At 36.8% G+C, this 20,624-nt stretch overlaps 3 protein-coding genes and 1 pseudogene across 4 annotated transcripts; all 4 read right to left on the bottom strand.

Annotated features, from left to right (window-relative positions):
• Positions 1–76: 76 nt before the first annotated feature.
• LOC117635462 lies at positions 77–1,909 on the bottom strand. Its single transcript, XM_034369775.1, has one exon. The coding sequence runs from the start codon at positions 1,907–1,909 to the stop codon at positions 77–79; it is 1,833 nt and encodes a 610-aa protein (XP_034225666.1).
• Positions 1,910–2,410: 501 nt separating this feature from the next.
• On the bottom strand, positions 2,411–7,599 carry LOC117633689 (annotated as a pseudogene).
• Positions 7,600–8,455: 856 nt separating this feature from the next.
• LOC117634353 (MLO-like protein 4) lies at positions 8,456–12,707 on the bottom strand. 2 transcript variants are annotated; one of them, XM_034368429.1, is made up of 15 exons: positions 12,260–12,706; positions 12,091–12,148; positions 11,764–11,987; positions 11,457–11,573; positions 11,306–11,366; positions 11,098–11,204; positions 10,534–10,608; positions 10,145–10,230; positions 9,960–10,009; positions 9,824–9,864; positions 9,548–9,718; positions 9,418–9,453; positions 9,233–9,300; positions 9,033–9,093; positions 8,456–8,963 (listed from the first exon to the last, which is right to left on the bottom strand). In XM_034368429.1, the coding sequence occupies exons 1-15, from the start codon at positions 12,377–12,379 to the stop codon at positions 8,571–8,573; spliced, it is 1,668 nt and encodes a 555-aa protein (XP_034224320.1). In that variant the 5' UTR covers positions 12,380–12,706; the 3' UTR covers positions 8,456–8,570. The 2 variants fall into 2 exon arrangements, with proteins under 2 accessions (XP_034224320.1, XP_034224321.1); XM_034368430.1 differs by lacking the exon at positions 9,418–9,453 and having other exon boundaries at positions 12,260–12,707.
• A 2,582-nt stretch (positions 12,708–15,289) lies between these two features.
• On the bottom strand, positions 15,290–20,605 carry LOC117635461 (receptor homology region, transmembrane domain- and RING domain-containing protein 1). Its single transcript, XM_034369774.1, has 12 exons — positions 20,506–20,605; positions 20,228–20,373; positions 19,774–20,004; positions 19,219–19,614; positions 18,556–18,653; positions 18,262–18,286; positions 18,014–18,033; positions 16,456–16,667; positions 16,208–16,287; positions 16,019–16,089; positions 15,892–15,945; positions 15,290–15,727 (listed from the first exon to the last, which is right to left on the bottom strand). Exons 2-12 carry the CDS (start codon positions 20,346–20,348, stop codon positions 15,590–15,592), a joined length of 1,446 nt encoding a protein of 481 aa, XP_034225665.1. The 5' UTR covers positions 20,349–20,373; positions 20,506–20,605; the 3' UTR covers positions 15,290–15,589.
• Between the last annotated feature and the right edge of the window lie 19 nt (positions 20,606–20,624).

Raw genomic sequence — 20,624 nt, 5'->3', positions numbered from 1 at the left:
TGATAAATTGATGAACAAAAGAATGGAATTTTGTTCCTTTTTCCAGGAATCGGAAACCACTATGCTTCTGATTGAATCAATGGACGCCCCTCGAGGCTTTGGACTGATGGAGATTCAATCTACTCTTAGCCCCTTGTAACAATGTGAGCACTGTTTCATCTTTGGACATATAAGATTGTTCGGTTTCCCATTCAAGCATCGGGAGCACCCCAGCCTGGGCAAGTTCTTCCATTTCTGGTACACATACTGGAATGTTGAACAACAATTTGTCCACTTCTTCATATTTGGTCATATAAGATAGCTTGGATGCCCACGTAAGCGCAGCAAGCACCTCAGCCTGGGCAAGCTCTTCGCTGTGCTTAACACCTCCAGCACTTATTATTGCCTTGGAATGGTCAATGTGGAAACAGTTGTCTGTACAAGAAAATTTTGTGAGGGCAATGCAAGCCTCCTCAGTAACATCATATTTGCTTCCATTGAGAAGCTGCACCAATCGGTTGATCATCCTTGTCTCTCTTGACCCAAATGTCTTTGCCAAATTCCCAATAGCTTTTATGCAAAAGACTTGGAAGTCTGAGTTTTCAACATTCTCAGTGATCTTCAGTAATAATTGATCAGCAATATATTTCCAAGTGGGAGAATTAGGACTGAAGGCACATCTTCTCAAATCAGCATCTTCCTCTGCCACTTTCATGATCACCACTAATGCAAGGACAGAATAAAGTTGAGCATTTTCGGAACCCTTTTCCAGGAGCACACCGAAACTATGTAGTGATGTTGATTCTGCGAGGCTACGGCAAATGGCTGAGTCCCCTCCGCTAGTCTGCAAAGGGCTTTGGCTGCCATTGCTTTCATTTTTTTCCCTGGTGGCTGGGTCTTCATTAGCATTGGCATTGTCATTGCTATGGGTTTTGCTGCTATGCACTTCAACAGTTTCGAATGCAAGATGGCCGATGAGCAAGCGGACAACATCGTGCTGCGCAAAAACATCTTGCAATTCGGGGTGTTGATATGAGAGCATTGACACCGCCTTGGCCACTGCAACCTGAACTTTCAAGGAGCCTTCTCTGAGGGTTTTTGCAAACACTTTACATACATCCGCATGAAGGTGTTCGACGATTTCGCAGGAACGTCCCAGCCACCCAAGCGTCCTGGCAGCGTTCTCTTGGCCTTCCATTGGACCCTCCTCCATCAATTTCAACAAGGCTTCCACTCCACCCTCCCGGATTATCAACGTCATGTACCTCTCGTGGTCCCTGGCAAGCTGACCGAGTGAAGCTGCAGCACTACACCGAGCTTGGACGGATACAGCCGGGTGATGAAGAATTGCAACCTCTTCCCAAACAAGCCACAGAGTGGGCTCGTTTAATAACATTGGAGGCCGTCTCAAGTCCTCGTCCGGGGGCTCGGGCCTCCAGAAACGGATCAGCCAAGACACATCCCCGATTGAAGCGTCTAGATGCACCGAGATTTCGAGGAAACAAGTAATGGGGATGAAGGTGGAGAACCGCTTCTTGATGATCTTGATAATGATGCATTTGGGATGCTTGAGCAGCCGGAACAGACACCTGTCGAGGGTTTCTTCGATTTGGTTGATGATCGCACGTGCAGGGCGATCATAGGTGCCGAGGTTGGAGCAGCTGAGTTGGCGGAGAAGTCCTGCCAGCTCTTTAGACTTGGATTTAAGCTGGTGGGGGATGAAGCTGTGGTCCCTGGATGTCACAACGGCCCTGTCCAAAGCCTTTGTGAATTGTTCAGTCAGTTGGATGAGCCTACCCAATATTTGCTTCACCATCTCTGGCCTGGTTTTGTGCTTCGCCGCGAGCAAGCTAGAAACCGTTTCATCCCTTGTTGATATAATATATAAGTTTGGGCATTCCTTTCCTAAGTTATCCTCCTTTTGCGGCATTTGAAAATTTCATGCTTTTCATTAGACTTGAATTTGATTGTGTTGTGATCATCAGTTTGCACGCACGTCATATCCTAGTATGCGGTCAAAGACATGACCCAAACAAACCACACCAGCCAATATCGTATACGGTATACATACATACATACTCGTATGATTTTGCAACAGTAGCCCGTGTGTGGGGCCACAAACACGAAGGTCTACACAACAGTTGAGCTAGCTTCATGCACGCATGCATCCACTAGCAACTGAACTGATGCCATCCTCGCACATGACGTTTATGCATCCGCAAGCCCCTCGATTCAAGCGGGCGGACGAACGAATGGATAATTGAGCAAAACTTATTGCATCAGGCAATTATTATCTTATCGCAACCCAAAAATTTAACTTGCATGTAGATTTATAAGTTAGAGGATACACTCTGGAAAAATGCGGATCAATCAATGGACTCAAAGGGGCAGCAAAAATGAGACCAACAGCTACCATTCAAAGACTGAAAAATGACAAGGGCAATTCAGGCATGGCCAAAATAATCACATTGACAACTAAAAACAGAGAGTAAAAATGTCGCCATACGAAACGTAACAATATGTAAATATAAAATTGAATGCAGAGATACATTTCAATGTTGCACATTGTTTTTGCTAGAAAGCCGTCCGTTTTTATCACAAGCCCTCTCAAGCAAATGATAAAGATCAATGTACTGGTACGAAAACAGAGCTTTATGACCTGCCGGACAAACACTGATCCAAAAGTCAATCTAGAAGCTTAAAGGTCACAACCAGAGTAGAGAGAGATAAGCACTACTAGCGGTTGGAGAGAGATTGCATCTTCCAACACAAGTTGGCAACGGACATGAACTGGGTGTATTCAGCAAATGAAACTGCCATTGAAAGACAACTCAGGATATGCATCATTTCTCCTCCTCTTTCGGTGCTTTGTCTTCATTCTTCTTCTGATCAGGCTTAAAAAGACAACATAAATATAACCTAATCAGAAAATATTGTGGAGCTCATACTCTGGCACTATTGGTTGGTACCACTAAAATGTTGATCAGATACCACTGCTATGCATGCCAAACTGTTAGTTCAAATTTCAATCGCACGAGAAAAAATTTCATGTTATTCTAAGAAATTCCTTTCAGGATAAAGAAGCATGAGGTCAAATTTCTGTTACACATTAACTCGTGCTTATGCTTTGGTAGTGCAGCTAAAGCATCCATGGTTTTTTCCAAGTGAGAAAAGTGTTATCATGAGTAATTGGTGCGAGTCTGTATATGGTCAAGCCAGTAGCTAATATAACTGGTCCACAAATTAACTAAAGCATACCGAGCGCTGCTCAGTTGGAAGCACAGCTAAAAGTGTTCTCATGAGTAATTGGTGCAACTCTGTATATGGTCAAGCCAGTAGCTAATATAAATGGTCCACAAATTACACTAAAGCATACCAAGCGCTGCTCAGTTGCAAACACAGATAAAATGCTTATAAAAACACTGCTCATATTAATGTACCTAGAGATAGGGATGGCCTAGTAACTTCCATGAGCATTCATTTTAGAATTTATTTTGGCCGGAGTAACAGAGTAACTTAAATAACAAGGTAACTTAAGACCTAGATAACTTACTATACGCTGCCTATAATTATTTTCTTCTATTCATAAATCATAATCAGAAGTTTGATAATCTCACCTCTGACTGGTTTTGCATGGAAGCAAGCAAATCTTTAACTGAAGGATCATTTGGGTCAACCCCTGGAAGCTGCAGAAGCATTTAAGTATCATGTCGTTAGTTCACTAAAGGAGATACTTTTATGCTGCATTTCTGCTTAGAAGGGAAGTTAAGGGGGTGTGGTTGTAGGAATACCGAGGCAAGGATGGAAGACACAAAAGATTGGTCAGCCAATAGTTTACTCATATCTTTCTGGCTACCAGAATCTTTTGCACTCTCCTGCACAGACAACTGAAGAGCTGCAAGCACCAAATATTAGGAATTAAAGCCAAATACCTACTTAGAGAACAGTCATATTGTCAGTGGTAAATTTTAGAATATATAAGCAAGGAGTACTATATAAATTGAATTCAAGAAAGAACTTCTATCCATAATGTGCTTAGAATTTCAGACTTTCTGGCAATTATTAAATGATCAGAGCGAAATGATAAGCAAGGTGAATTCACATAACATTTTCTGAAATGAAATGACTCAAATTGAGGCACCATGTGCTTAACAATGGTCAAAGCTTGCATTTTTCGCAATAGCACCTTAAATTTATTTCCTATTCCCAATGAAAAATTGCCACCAACTAATGTTGTTATTCAACCAACCCACCCATAGATGAATGGAGTATGGTCAAATGACCAGAAGAACTCACCTAGAGCCAACTCTGGATCCTCTCCAAGTGCCTCAGACATATCTGCGTCTCACATCTCATGGCTGGAAGCGGGTTCATCCATTGACATTGCAAGGGCCTGTTGTAGCAGAGCATTCTCATCATCCTGTTGTCAAAAATATGGTCAGTTTACATCGCACATTGGTTTTCTTTCGAGCTAAGGACAAAACCGAAGATAAAGCACAAGGAAGAATGAAAGGGATTTTAAACATACAAGAATTCATGGGTAGAGTGAACTGCACGGAGGACATATTTTATTTGTAATGCTAGACACACCCCGCAACTCCTTATTTACAAAATAATGAAGAAAAAGAAACTCAAGAACGAAAGAAACGACACTGACCATGAAATCATTACTCTTATTATCGGCTTCAGAAGTTCCAGCACTGGCACGCTCCGGCATAGTTGCATCTTGTGAGCTGGATTGTGCTTCCCCTCCTTTTTCCTGTTTGGAAGCATCCTCAGCAGCCTTTTTAGCAGCTGCTTCTTGTCTGGCCCTCTCTTCTTCCATTGAAACTCTAAGAGCAAGGGCAAGCTCAGGATCCAGGTTTGGATCTACACCAAAATCAAAACCAGAGACACCACCAGCGGCAGCTGCTGCTGCTGCCGCCGCAAAACCACTCCCACCTTCCCCATCACCGGTAAAGATGGGTGTACTGCCATAGGAGAAGGGCAAAATATGTGTTATACAAAATATCTAAAATGGGTAAATTTCATTAATGCTCCATCAATTGTATTCTGTATCCTATATTAGTCTTTAAACTTTAAAATTGGCGCTTAACCCCTAAATGACAATGGTGTTTTGGTTGGTTCGAATCCTAACTTTTGACCAATGTGGCCTATAACTAAGAATTGTGATGTGCCACTCACATGAACACTTCTGTTTAAAAAAGATACACAAAAATAAAGATTTGAACCAACTAAAGACACCTTTTTACTCAGGGGATTAAGTTTCGCATTTAAAGCTTTTTTTTTTCCATATAAAAAAAGGTGCAAGATTTAAAGTTCAGGTCGGTAATTTGAAATGCAAGTTAAAGTTCAGGGGTATTATCCCAATTTTTAGTAATTAAAACATCAAATACTAAATTGAGGAATCAAACCAAACACTGACCTTATAAGTACATCAGAAAGAGCACTTGGACCAGGTGGAACATGAACAATGTGGCTGGTGTCATTATTGTTCAATGTCTTAAACAGGGCTTCTATCCTCTCTGACTTCTCCCCATCTTCTTCACCAAAATTGAAGATATCGAGGGCTACACTGTTCTTCTTTAATCTCCTTCCGATTATCTCCAAAAACTTTTTGTCATGTTTGACAATACTGACAACACATAAGTCAAAGTTATTAACATGTAAGAACTAGCAAATAATAAAACGAAAAGACAAGTGTGACGAGGTATTATGAACCTTCCAGCAAACACAATAATCCTTTGTTGCTGTTTCTTGTTCTGGCGATGTTTGAGGGCCAATTGAGCCACCTGAATGCCAGCTGCCAGGTTCATCTCACCACCTATTTCTAAACCTAAATTTCCAAAAGGAGAAGAAATATCAATGATGAAATCTATTATACACAACAAGCAGGAGTTAGTAACAAGGGGAATGAGAACACAGACAAAGATAGTTTAGTCCTACTTTCAGGATCATTAGTTTATTTTATCTTGTAAGTTTCAACACACTTCTCCTATAAAAACTGAAATGCTGGAAACTAGAGGTGCAAACAATAAAACACTTCAACTTCTTTCCTGAGACCAATATTCTTATCACTTTTGTTAAGAGATTTGCATATAGTTGCTATTTTCTTAGTTACTTCATTGTTTCAAAGTTCTGTCAAACATAAATTGACAAAGACACTAATAAATCCATTAACCTTCGAGTTGATTCTCAAGAAGTAGTGTTTCATTGTTAATAGAAGGTTACTGGGTTGAACATTGTGTGCTTCAAAACATGCTAAAATCTTGCTCATGTGAAGAGATCACAGTTAGGCATATTGGCAAGCTGAATACCAAGTACCAGAACCTCTGGAAACAAGAAAGATACTGAAACACCAAATTCTTGGAACAAAGGCAGCAATAAGAAAAATATGACTGCACTGCACTCAGTGCTTCTACTGACCTCCTTCAGCCACAAAGACTTCAAGCTATATCAGAATATAATTATTTCCAGCCATACTTTCCTTAATTTATTGAATTATTCAATGCATCTAAAACCAAAGCTATTTCCATCTGTAAACAATAAATCCTAGTTCCACAACTTACTTAAATTAGTTCACACATAACAGAAAAACCTCTTTTTTCTTCAGAAAGTTCTGGTATTAGAGAAAGTGCCAATATTGACAACAAAATCATTACAAGGAGTTGAATACTTCCATCAAATTGAAAAATAACAAACTTCAATAACACTGCAACTTATGTATTTGCTTGTTTGTTGGATATAAAAAGCAAGTACATAAACTGACCATGCATGCATGCCAGAATCTTGCCAAGATCACTAGTAGGAGTGACCAAAACGCGAACACCTTTCCCTGCCATGGTGAGAACTCCTACTGTATTCTCTGGATTACACTGCATACCCGAAAAAAAAAATGAATTCACTTTAAATTACAAACCATGAGCAACATTATGATCTTATATCCGAAGCAACAACCGAAACCCAACCACAAACAACTGCTTTCTCCCCTCTACACGCCCACAAGACAATCAAATAACAATCTAAAACATTATCCAAAACCACAAAACGAAAATCAAATCTCCAAAAGTATATGATTTCAATGAAGAAATATTGAGTAAAATATATTGGATGATCAAATAATGCAAAAGTTACGCTAAGCTCAACCAGATATGACATGCGAGGTTTTCCTAACTTACGCGGACTTCACCAACAACCAAACAAGAAATAACATAACAAATAAGAGTACACCTTTAAAAATACCTGGGTTTTAGCTCCACAAATCAGATTGACAGCATCGGCCTGAGCTTGAAACCTCGAAGGAGCATAATCACCGTTTCGCATCCATTCCGAATTATCAATGCAGATCATTGTCGCCTGGGGAGAAAAACAAAAATGAACCATTGCACGAAAAAAAGCTAACGGAAATTTAAACCCTAATTTGCGAGATGGACGAAGAATTTGGGGAATTTCAGTAAGGAAAGCGAGGAAGTTTATGTGCAATTAGGGTTTGGATTTTTACCTCGAGCACCATAGCTGAAGATTGCGAAGAGACAAGAAAGATCGGGAGAGATTGATGTGCTTCGTGAGGAAAAAGAAAAATATAAAAACTGAGGTGTACTTTACTTGCAGAGGAGGCTGCTGCTGTGTGCTAATTATAAGTTGGATTTGTGGTTATCAGGTGCCGCCAGGATTACCGAGTAAAAGCTGTACCAAAAACTGAACCAATGAGTTTCTGCCACGTCAGGTCTCAAACCTTGGTCTAGCCCGAAAGGCCTATGATAGAGCCCAAGCCCATTTATGTCCAATCGTGTACTTTGTTGGACCTATCAAAATACAAGCCAGGCTTATGTTGCAAGAGGGGTGGGGTTCTATTAACACCCAACAGTTGTCTTCAGACACCCAGCACTCTTTTTATTTTTTATTTTTTCGAAAATTACAAAGTTTTTTATTTTTTTTATTTTTTATAACTAAAATTGTTTTGGTCCAGACAGGGAAGGGATATGTTACTAAGCCCTTGAAAGCGTTTACCCCCGAATTCGAGTTCTAAGTTAAATCCCTCCTTTCTCAATATCTCTTATATTAAAAAAAAGTACATGTTATTACGAGGCTCATTCTAAAACTTTGTACTCGATGAAAGAGTGAATCAATGAATTTTGCACAAATTAAAGTTCATGTCTATAAAATTCTTTGGTTATAATATGAAGCAAGTGTCACTAGCCAAATCAATCTAGGGAGAAATTATTAGTAAAGTATAGTGGAGTGGGTACATGTCGGGGTTGTATACAAGCCATGGATCTGAGTATGGGTAGGCATAATCTCACATGTGAAGAGTACCACAATAAGCTACAAGTTAAAAGTGAATGATTCACTACTAATTGCATTGAGACCTTTAATTATGGGTATGCTTATGCATTTGCATCGAGACCTTTAATTAAGGGTATGCTTATGCATTTGGTATTCGACATCTTCTAATCTTACTTAAAAGAACATCTTCTAATCTTATAATCTTACTAACCATATGTATCATATAAAATAGTCCTTAAATGAAGATAACTAAGCTCAAAAGTGTATACAATCTAGTCTCCAGTGATATATGCTCCAAGAAAAGATTATGATGGAAGGAGACACAATTCATCTTTTACATCACTACTATCATGATCGTCACTATGGTAATCAACCTTCTTGTCATCACTGTAACTGTCATAAACTGGACCAACACACAGCGGAAATTCCAACTTCTCATCTTCACCCTGCATCACATTGCCCTGCAGATGCCGGAAAGATGTATTTTGTTTCTTGAAGGAGCTTCTCTCTGAAGAGTTTGACGAAAAGCTATCGATTTTGTGCATTTCATCCACTATAGAATCTGAGGATGTTGAGGTTCTCAAGAGTGCAGCAGTACTAGATGAAGTGCTTTGTTTGGCCTTCACCCTCCTTTTCCATACAGATAGTGAGTTTCTCACATTTTCGGAAACTACAGATTTCTTGAACCTCGCTCCCATCTGCAGCCACAGAAAACAATTAGCAACAAAGAGAGGGATTAAAGAGAGATGAAAATTAAGAAGCCAGACCTGTGTGATGATGACATAGAGTGGAAATGTAATGAAGCTACACCAGAATTGGGTGACAACCCTGCAATGATATAAAAAATTAAAATAAAGTCATCAGATTTTATATCTTTGAATCGCATTCTTGACGTGAATGTTAGATAGCCAATAGACCAGACAAACTTAAGTTGCTAGAGAATAAGCCAACAATGTACGGTAAATACCCAAATGTCAAGCGAATCACAAGGAAAGTATTGTTGTCCATGAAGCATGAAGGTTCCTTAATTTCCCACTGAAAACAAAAAAGTTGAAACAAGCATCATAACTAAAGTTGCCTATTTACAAAATGAGGTAGCTAATCTTTTATGCAGGCATCGATTTCTTTCTGAACAAGTCATGAGGTCCATACCAGAGACCAGATAAAAGTTGCCATCTCAAGGGCATTCTGAAAAACAAATGCCAGTAAAAGATAAGGACAGTTGAAAAACAGAATTTAAAGTACAAAATGGATTGTTAGTGTTAGTGTTAGTGATTCTCACCTGGAAGGATATTAGTTGTATTAAACGTAAAAGAAGCCAGGGCTTCTTAAACCAAAAGAGCTCATCTCTTAGCTTAAACTGTTGATTTTCCATATATGGACTTTCTTCCGTGATTTCAACAGCCAAATTTACCACCACTCGATGCAGTTTCGTCCCGATAAGCAGGATCAACTGATGTGCAAGTCAAGAAATAATTTAATTATGTAGTGTGAGTGTGACTTCGAAAGATGATGAACTTGGAGAAGCTCAAGGAGATGGAGAACATGGATGGCTTACTATGGCTGGAAGGAAGGAAAGCCAAAAGTAAATGTGGCTTCCTGAATGGTAGAAACAACAATTGATGCTGTAAGATTAACTTTTCCAGGAATTTTCACTGCATAAAATTAAAATTTTGGAACTAACAGAAAATTACCATGAAAGTCTAGAATAGTGCAACATATGGTGTATATCCAGAGAGGTAAACTGCAAAAGCATCCCAAATAATATAACAATGTTAATAATGTAAAAGCAATCCAAAAGTTCACTAAAGCCTCTATTGACAGGAATAAACTAGAGAGGTTCATCATAGAAATCAACTTTTTACACGTAACGTAATACCTGATGCCAACAATATCTCGAAATTCTTCCTCCATGCTCCGAATCATATAATTGTGGAAATCATATGACAAAGGAAGTTTATGAGTCTGCATTAAGGAGGGGAAACACAGCAGAGTCAGCAATGCAAAGCTAGTCCCATGATCTTTACTGCCACATTCTTTTGCACTGTGAATGACTAAATAAGATGGAAACAAATAAGAACCTAATATGACTTACTTTTTGCAAACATATCTAATCGTACAAAACTTAGAATCCAGATGTCACACTAAAGCCAACTTTTCTACTATAATCGGACTCCGGAAAGAAAACTAAATAGTAGATCTCAGATCTCCTTGAAAAGTTAAAACGTACAAAGAGGAAAAAAAAAAGAGGTACTAGAAGAAACATACAGTGATGAAGCCAAAGCGCAAGGCCATGTAATCAGACCGGTTTATAGAACTCCAGAACTGGCGGGTGAAACAAAGCTGCAAATTGGGGTGAACAAAGTTGACGGTAAATAAAACCATTACAGCAGATAAAGCAACTCTGAGAGATAAAAGTGCTAAGAAAGTGCAGCAAACATAGGGCCAGCAAATTTTGTAAGAAGCTGAACAGAATGACATCAATTGATTTGATTGTCTTAAGTCTAAATGAAGGGCTGGGTAGTTTTCATTTCAGCAATATTGTAGCATAGATAGCATCCAATATGCAACCTCTGGCCCTCTTATCTTCCCTTTCTTTCTGTAACTTTAGTTCTCCTCATAAATCAATACAAGAAGAAGCACAAGATTTATTTTAGCAGGTAGAGTTATCCAGAAGAAGTTCAAGTTCTACATTGGCTTATTGCTCTGAATCACATTTGACTAAATTATGCTGGAATCTGTTTAAGAAATACTGGAAGTACATAATTTAGATTTTGAGCATACAATTATGGCCGAATAAAATAAAATAAAATAAAAAAGAAGTGAGAATACCAGCCAAACAAGAGCTCGGTGCTGGCTCCATGGATGGGATGCATGATGAAAAATGAAAGTAGACAATCTCCTTATTCTCTGAATACTTGGTTTAGCTAGTGGGGTATCTGGATACAGAAAATTTAAAAATGATAAGGCATGCATGACATCTACAATTTCTAAGGCATCTAAAGTCACTCATGAGTGACTCATACGAACAATTTTGCACCTTGTAAGGCGTGAATTGCCAAAGCTTTGGCTTCATTTTCCCATACTCTCCAGCTATAAATCTGCTTGAACTTAGAACAGGAACTTAGTTTTTTGTACATTGGACACCGCAGAGCATTAGAGAACTTCGATTGGTGACAAAATATATTTACCTTGATCATGGCCAGGACAATTGCAACAAAGCTGTAAGAAACATGAGTGACACCAAGCACAAAAATCAAACGATGAAGCTGTTCGAGACTTTCTTTAGAAGCAAAGGATTCATGACCCTGATTAACATATAGTCTTTGTTAATCACACAGACTAACAAGCGATTGTGGTCACATGTGACAGAATCATACTTCTATCATCAAAATTTCCAAAGGAACGGAAATTTGTATTAGACAATCAAGTTTATTATTGGCATATGCATCAACAATAGCTAACATCTGATCTCTAAACATGAGCAAGCAAACTTACCTCAGGACAAAAGTCATGAGAAACAGCCTTCACCTGCATCTTCGAAACCGACTTATTCAAATAATTTGAACTTGGAACGAATACATGTTCAACTGGATGTAAGTCACTCTCCAATGCACATGGAAAGAATTTGCTGCTCAAGAGCGATGATTTAACACAAATCTTGGCCACAATAAAAATCCAGTGACCCATCAACAATGACATAACCCCAAAAAGCATGAGCTCTGCTTGAAGAATATCAAAGACGAAAAAATGAAATCCTCTGAACAAAAGAACAAATGAAGCAAAAACATACATCTCCAGAAACCCAATCCCTTAATTAATTACCTTCTTTGATCTTATCCAAAGCAGCAAATAGAGACTTCCTTTTAGTCTTATCCAACCACTACCAAAAGAAGATGCATAAGATAAGAGGAAAGATAATAAACACCGAAACAATATCAAACAATGAAGATTTGAATATCAAATTGAAGAAACTGCTAATTGTAATGTGTACCTTTCCAAACCGTTCCAAAGATCCATTGAAAAAGAACCCAAAAACAACCATGAAAGTGATTACAGAAGCAACTGTCCATGTTGGGGTTTCAGCCAAGGATCTTCCTTCCCTCTCCTCCATTTCTCTGATACAAAAAACACAGAAGCCCGGGACAAGTTCTGCTTCTGATTTTCCTTTTGACTAGTGGTTACAATGGTTGATTCTAAGGTAGAGCTAGCTCAGTGTAGGCCATTAATGGCTCCAAGTAGGTGCTGGGTTGCTGGGTTTGTGGGGGTTCTCTGTGCCTAAAACTGAGACTGTACCATCAGAAAAATTTAAGAAACATGCATGGATGTCACAAAGTCACAGACCCCTTCAGCACGAGGACCCTAAAATCGGTCCCACCAAACTGACATCTCAATGTGCATGTTTTGCAGTTGTCTTTTGACCAGCAGCATCTCTGGGAATTTGAACGTGTCTCTGTCTTTCATGCTGACCGTTTCGTATAGCACATTTATTTATATAAATTGATTAAGATGTCACATTTATTTATATAAATATATTAAGATGTCACATTTATTTATATAAATAAAATAAATGAAGGAGACTTGTTATGACAAATTTGGGACCATAATTAGTTAACAACCATGGTGGTTGAGCTCTGTTTATTGTTATGGAAGGCGATGTCATGAATCCTATAATTGAAGTCAAAGAGGCAGTGTGGTTGGATAATGAATGAAACTATTAACCGTTTGGCATTGCTTATTTAGAACCATAAGTAATTTTTAATTTTTTTTTTAAAGTCCAACTATTGTGATCGATGGAATATATACGCGAAATGGATTTCAATTTTGATGCAAGATGTGCTTTATAATCAGTTTTTACTTAATTAAAAAAAATCTGAAACTGCTTTGTATTTGTTTTCTGATCTATGTGGTAATGTTGGTTGAGTTTGAATTCATGCTGCATATAGCCTTTGTGCAATTTAATGTAAATAAGGCTGATATTGTTGTACGAGAGGTCTTTAGGACTGTTTTCTATTGATTCTGTTCTAAGTCCCTAGGCTCGTTTGGTACACAGGACTGTTTTGGCATGGACTATGCTTAGGGACTGGCTTGGCTTGGCTTGGATTGGTCTAAGTTGGATAACACTTATCCTGCGTTTGGTGTATACTTGGACTAGGACTATAATTTTTTTTATTTTTTCAAAAATATCTATATATATGTATATATGCATTTTATAATATATATAATATATACATACATATAATATATATATATATAAACCCTATCTATATATATATATAATATTATTATAATATACTTATATACATGTATATATATATATAAGTGTATATAGGTGTATATATGTATATTATAATATACATGGGTATAATACATATACATATATTTATATATATGTATGTATATTATAATATATAATATATATGAGTATGTTATAATAATAATAATAATAATAATAATAATAATAATAATAGACATGTATATACGTGTATATATGTATATTATATATGTATGTATATATACATATGTATATTATATATGTATGTATATATACATATGTATATTATATATGTATGTATATATACATATGTATATATAATATATGTATAATATATGTATATATATTATATATTATAATATACATATATATATACGTATATACATGTATATAATATATGTGTATATAGGTGTATCTATATATTATAATATATACATGGGTATAATACATATACATATATATATATATGTATATTATAATAGATAATATATATGGGTATGTTATAATAATAATATACATGTATATACATGTATATACAGTCCTGATCTCTTGGACCCCTGTAGTCCAAGAGATTTATAGTCACTCACTGTTGGATGTAAATTCAACGGTTCACTCATTTATGACTTGAATCGGGTAATAATCATTTATATCATATTGCATTTATATATATCATTTTGAACCATTGGATTAATATCCAACGGTGGGTGACCACAATCTCTTGGACTCCTGTGGTCCAAGAGATCGGGACTGCATGTATATATGTATATTATAATATATATATATACACATAGTATAAATATATAATGTATACATGTATATACGTGTGTATATGTATATTATAATACATACATGGGTATAATATATATACACATATATGTACATATATATATATATACATGTATGCTATTATTATAATATTAATATGTATGTGTATATGAGTATATTATAATAACAATATACGTGTATATATCTATATGTATTTATATATTATATATGTATATATGTGTTTATATATATATATGTATATACGTGTATATATGTACATTAATATATAATATAATATATATTACATATATATACATGTATACATGTATGCTATTATTATAATATTAATATGTATGTGTATATGAGTATATTATAATAATAATATATGTGTATATATCTATATGTATTTATATATATATATAATATATGTATATATCTGTTTATATATATATATACATGTATATGTGTATATATATGTATATATGTACATTATAGTATATGTGATAATAATAATAATAATAATAATATAGTAGTAGTAGTATATGTTATTAGTATTACAATATAATATATGCATCTTATACATTGGTGAACATAGGACTAGCTAATCCTCCCTTTCTACATGGGCTTAGTAAACCCCTCCTAATGAGGTGTTTTTGGTGGGCCCGGTATTAGCAATCCTATCTAAGACTAGAATTAAATGAAACAAACATGGTACTAAATTTAGTCCAAGCCAGTCCAAGCCAAGCCTGTGTACCAAACGAGAAGTGGGTTGAGACTTGAGTGCACCGGACCGAACTAGACCTCGTTTGCAATAGGGGTAAAACAAATTTCAGTATAAACGATAGTCTAAATTATAGGGAATGATGATTTCTCACATACACACACAACTATGATGCCATGAAGGTTCGAACATGAGACCTCTAGTCTGCAAGTCAAGACCATTTTTCATTGGATTAGATCCGTTGACTAGGAGTAAAATTTAAGTAATCATAACAATGACATAATTCCCCTTCTTTATGATAAATTCAGCTTACACGTTCATCAAGGTACATAATTTGATTTCTAATCAAAGCATATACTATTATATACATAGAACATCTACTTCCGCTCCCTTTGACCTTGTGCACTTTGATATTTGGGGTAAAGCTCCGATTTCCTCCATGAGAGGTGCTTTATATTATGTTTTATTTGTAGATGATTACTCTCGCTACACCTGGACGTATTTATTAAGTTCCCGTTCAGATTTTCTTAACTATAGAAGAGAAGATATTGCTATGTGAAAAATTAGAGCTCATCTTCTGCCTTCTTTCGTTGGTCAACTTCTTGATTGTTTTTGCCAGCATCTTCTGGCTTAGTAACAGGAAAATGATGCTCTACCCAAGCAAGATAGCCTCCTCCCATGTTGTTCGCATGCTTGAAACCCTGTCATTTCATTCACAAGCTTCTAAAAATTTGTGGAAAAGGAAAGAACATAAATGACCATAGCAAAATATTTATAGGCTGTTTTGAATTTTGATTGCTTTCTTCAACATGGCATTAAAAAGTGCAAGAACTTATAAATTTGGGTGAAATACAAGTGTACTTACAGCAGTCAGAAGATCAGTAGTTGCAGAAAGAGATCTGACCCCACTTTGACAACCCTGTAAATATGTAATCTCACAGTCAGACACCAGAAGAAATTGATGTAGTTTGCTCCAAAAGCTACTAGCTTACCACAACAAGAAGGTCCTCTTTGTTGCAAGCAGATGAAACCTCCTGCAAAAATTGGGGATTTTTTACCCTCCCTGAAGGCCAAAACCACAATGAAATTTCATCAATTTCAAAGTAAACACAGAAATTGAAACTTAGTTATAAAAAAAAAAAAAAGGAAGAAGCTAATCAACTAATAGAAGTTACAGCCACCTTCAGGTGTATTGAACAGGTAAGGAATGTTTAAAATCTTCTCTGCATCCACATGCCCTTTCTTGTACTCCTCCACCGTCCTATCACAAACAACATTAACTCAACTAATATTTCCTTTTAATGAAAAAGAAACCCAATTGGAAGTTTGAAACAACTCTCAGTCTCTCATAAAGTTCATTAATTTGAGAATATATATATATATATATATATATATTTTTTTTTTCTTTCCGGAAAAGAGAGCCCTTTACCTGACATCCACATAACCATAGCCAGACTTGAGCAGATCCTTGGCAGCTTGAACATCAACGGTGACGACCTCTGATCCCGAGCTACAAAATAACAGGGGAAACAGAGCAACAAACCCACAAGACAACCCAAACCAAGAAAGACCCATATCAGAATGTGCAAAAAGGAACTCCAAGAAAGTAATTTGCTGAAGATTTAGACTGAAAAAAGTCACCTTTCAATAGAACCCATGAAGAAAAGTTGGTGGTATATATAGAGCAGCTTGGTTTCTAAGATCGGGTAGCTGTTTGCTAGCCTGGAAAACTAGCTGAAGGAGGCTAGAATACGTGGGCTGAGGATTACTGCTGGTGTAGCTGTTTGTGTCGACTGGTTTAGTGGTTCATTTTCTGTGGGGAAGAGTGCCTTATATATATGGAGCTAAAACTACGTACGGTTCCAGTCATCTGGGGCCACATAACGTCGTTCCACTGCCACCGAACCTAAGGGTGAGGACCCAACTTCGATGTGAAGGAAAACAAAATCGAATACTTTTTTAGCATCCATTTATTCGTAGATTGTGTAGTGTGTGGTGGCAATTTTGTATCTCAGTTATATCATGGAATTTTTTACCTGCTGTTTTAGTTAGAGACTTGTGAAGATTTATTCTCATTCCAATTTTGATTTATTCTGATTCCAATTTTGCAAGTTGCCACCGCAGAATATTCCTTCGCATGATATAACTGAGATACAAAATTGAAGTGACATGTACAGATATGAAGTGACATTATTGGGGACATAATGAAATTTTGCACAATTCGCATGATCTTGATGTGGTAGATGAAGAGAGCTTTGGAGCGAATCAAGTAGGGAACACACTCATTTGAACGAGGACAATGCTAATAAAATTAGCGATGCTAGATATTATATAGCCAGAGCAATGTGGATGGATTCAGGATCATTAATCTTAGAATTTATTTAGTCTAGAATAACAATGGATTTAATATGTGAAAGCCACAACCGATAGTCCGACCAATAGGCTATTTTTCACTTTATTTGCAGCACTTTAACAATGGATTTGGCCTTTGTGGAAGCCACAACCAAATCCACTAACGCATCTCTTGATAGGGCAAATTGCTCATATGTCGAAATTATTGTCGTAACCAAACTCTTGGACCACATGCTTGTATTGAATCGAAGCCGACTAACATACTAGATACATTTAGACCTAAAATATACAACAGTGCAAATCCTAGTGTGCAAACCATTCAAGAGCAGTGCTGTTAGCAATGGGTTCCCTTGCTGCTTTGGCAGTGGCTGGGGCAAAACTACACTCGAGCTTCAGACAATATACAGGGGCACAAAACTTTGTCCCAGTTGGCCAGCTTGTAGATCACATCAAGGATTTTGCATAGGATAGAGCACCGATGACCTTTACATTCGTGTTGCCTCGGACAAGTTTTCACGGAAATTTTGAACAGCAAACTTTATTGATACGTTCATAAAAATGCAGACAAATATCATCTAGACGTCTCTTCAATCCATGCAATGAAACGCATTTGAGTGGAGTTCATATAGACATACACAATAAATGGGAGGGAACCCTGACAAGGATAAAACAAGGTTGGATGTAACAATGCTGTTAAAGACAGAACAACCTTGGGGAGGATTCAGACTAGCAAGTATTTGAAAATCCAAATAATTTCTTTCACTTTTATACCTTAAAATGATATAGATTTGTAAAATGATTTCACTTTTGGGGGAAAACTACATTCAAAATTCAACATAATTAATCTCCATACCTTGACAAGTCATATTTTCCATTCACTAACTGTACAACCAGGTCCTCCTTTTGATCTGCAAGAAGAAAATAACCAAACTTCAGTAAATAAACCACATCAGGTATTGGCCAATAAAAACCATACATAGGTTAATAACTTATCCTCAAACCCATAGGCCAGGATCTCTTTCCTCACCAAAGAAAATTACTACTAAATTAGCCAAATATCAAACTAAGGACTGCAATTTCAATAATAATAGTAACTCCGCAGCCTGAACTATTCAAGAAACTAAAGAAGATTCAGCCATCAAACACTAGATAGTGAGGATGGACCAAATTCTCTTACCTCGGGATTCACAATTTTGGTTCTCATATCATGCTTGCACACGGGGCAGAATGTCCCCCATTTTGTCAGCCATGAATCCACACAGCTTGAATGAAATTCTGCAAGTAGTTCTCAGGTTTATTAACGGAAATGTACAAATTTTGATTGAGAAGGTGAGGAAGTAAATGCCAACTACGATCCACCCTTTGAGTAAGGTCAAAGTCAATTACCTACTATGATGATAGGCATGTCCCTAACCCTATAACCAACATTAGAATTTGACAACATTTGAACAATCAAACCATTAAGATAATACTTCTAGTTATCTGTACTTTTAATTGGACATGGGGAGAAATAGAATAGCTGCTTCTTTGAGTTCTTTCTTCTTAGATTGGACGCAACGCAATACTCTAATATTTGTCACGAGAATTACAGTTGCACATGTCCACAATGTGCAAGAGCATATTATAATACCTCAAGTTCTTCTACAATGTAATTTATGAACAGGTGGAAGTCTTCTGAGATATCATGACACATCAAGGTAAGCTGTTATCTTATGGGACTTTCCTAATATGCAGACGCAAACATACACCACACTGTCAACAGCTTTGCGGCTTGATGAGACTGATACTACAACAATGATGAAAATTCCAGGGATATCAACACGAACATCTCAAAACTTACCATGTTGGCAGGGAAGAACTTTAAGAATTTCCTCATCTTTGTAATTCTCAAGGCAGATGGCACAAGTTTCTTCACTGTGGCATTCACCCAAACCAGTGGAACTAAATGTGAAGCAAGGTAGAGCTTCCACAATCTTGGTATCCACACTTTTAGGAAGCTGGTTTCTTCCTTGAGAATAGAGCCAGTGTCTCGGAGCAAAGATGGCTATTATAAGTATACCCAATATGACAAGAAATGAGATAAAAGATATAGCTAGAACCGTCCAAGCTGTTTCATTTTGAAATGGGAAGATGCAGCATTCCCCTTCTTCCCCTAGAGCATGCTCCTTTAACACTTCACCCGATGCTTTCGAAACAAATACAGCATGAATTGTAATATTTACACTCTCTATCATCACTGCAAATAGAGGACAACAATCATTATAAATTTATAACAGTTAAACATTTATCCACATTTCATAGAAGGCAAAGGGTAACATGTACGAAATGATATACGGATTCCAATAAAAAAATTTGAAAACACATGACAAAAATTTGAAGGGACATGGCGACTCACTGTAGACCAATTTGCCTTTATCTCTATCGTCATAAACAATAGCACCACGAAATCCGGCATTTTGAGCATTTTGGACTTTATCCTTGAAAGCACATTCACCTCTAACTATCAAAGCAAACCTTGTTTTATCAGTTTCGTTTGGTCGAAGTCCATTGCGTAGAGATGAGCAGGCGTCCAAAGGGTCTGATATAAGCAAAGCTCCACATATGCCAGAGCTATTGACAGCAATAGCTATTAAACGAAAAATCAAGAGCAAAAATAGAAAGAGAGAAAAAAAAGAATAATGTGTTCAGATCTCAATGCTTAGCAAAAGTATTTAATAAAACAACCGAAAAATTGGAAATTTGTATTATAAAATCTAAAGCTGACTTCAACCCAAGAAAGAAAAAAAGGAAAATCAGATTACTTTCCCTAAATTTTCTCAGCAAGCAAATGGCAAAAGATGGAAAGTTACCAAATTTGGCGGGAAGGTCCGAGAACTCCCTGGCAAATGGTTTGAGAACGACAATAGCTGAGGTTAGTTGGACAAGGTGAGCAAAAACAAGCAAACATAATCCCAGAAAAGCTTGCCTCATCTTTCTCTTTCACAGCTCCAATTACCTAAAACACAAAATCACAACAACAAACAAACAAGTTTATTGGGTTTAGACGCTTGAATTTCTGTGAAATTTAACAAATCAGCGATCAACAATTCGAATAAACCGAAAATTTGAAAGCAGAAAATAAACATACCGATACAGTGAGGTTTTAAGAAAACAGAGACTGAAAACCCCACGCAAATGAGGAATTGCAGTCTCAACTTCTCGACAGCATTTCACTATTTGTTACTTGTATTTTTTTATATTCTGTAT

This window comes from Prunus dulcis, chromosome 7, assembly GCF_902201215.1.
Source record: "Prunus dulcis chromosome 7, ALMONDv2, whole genome shotgun sequence".
NCBI lineage: Eukaryota > Viridiplantae > Streptophyta > Magnoliopsida > Rosales > Rosaceae > Prunus > Prunus dulcis.
This window is presented reverse-complemented; position numbering and strand designations above follow the sequence as displayed.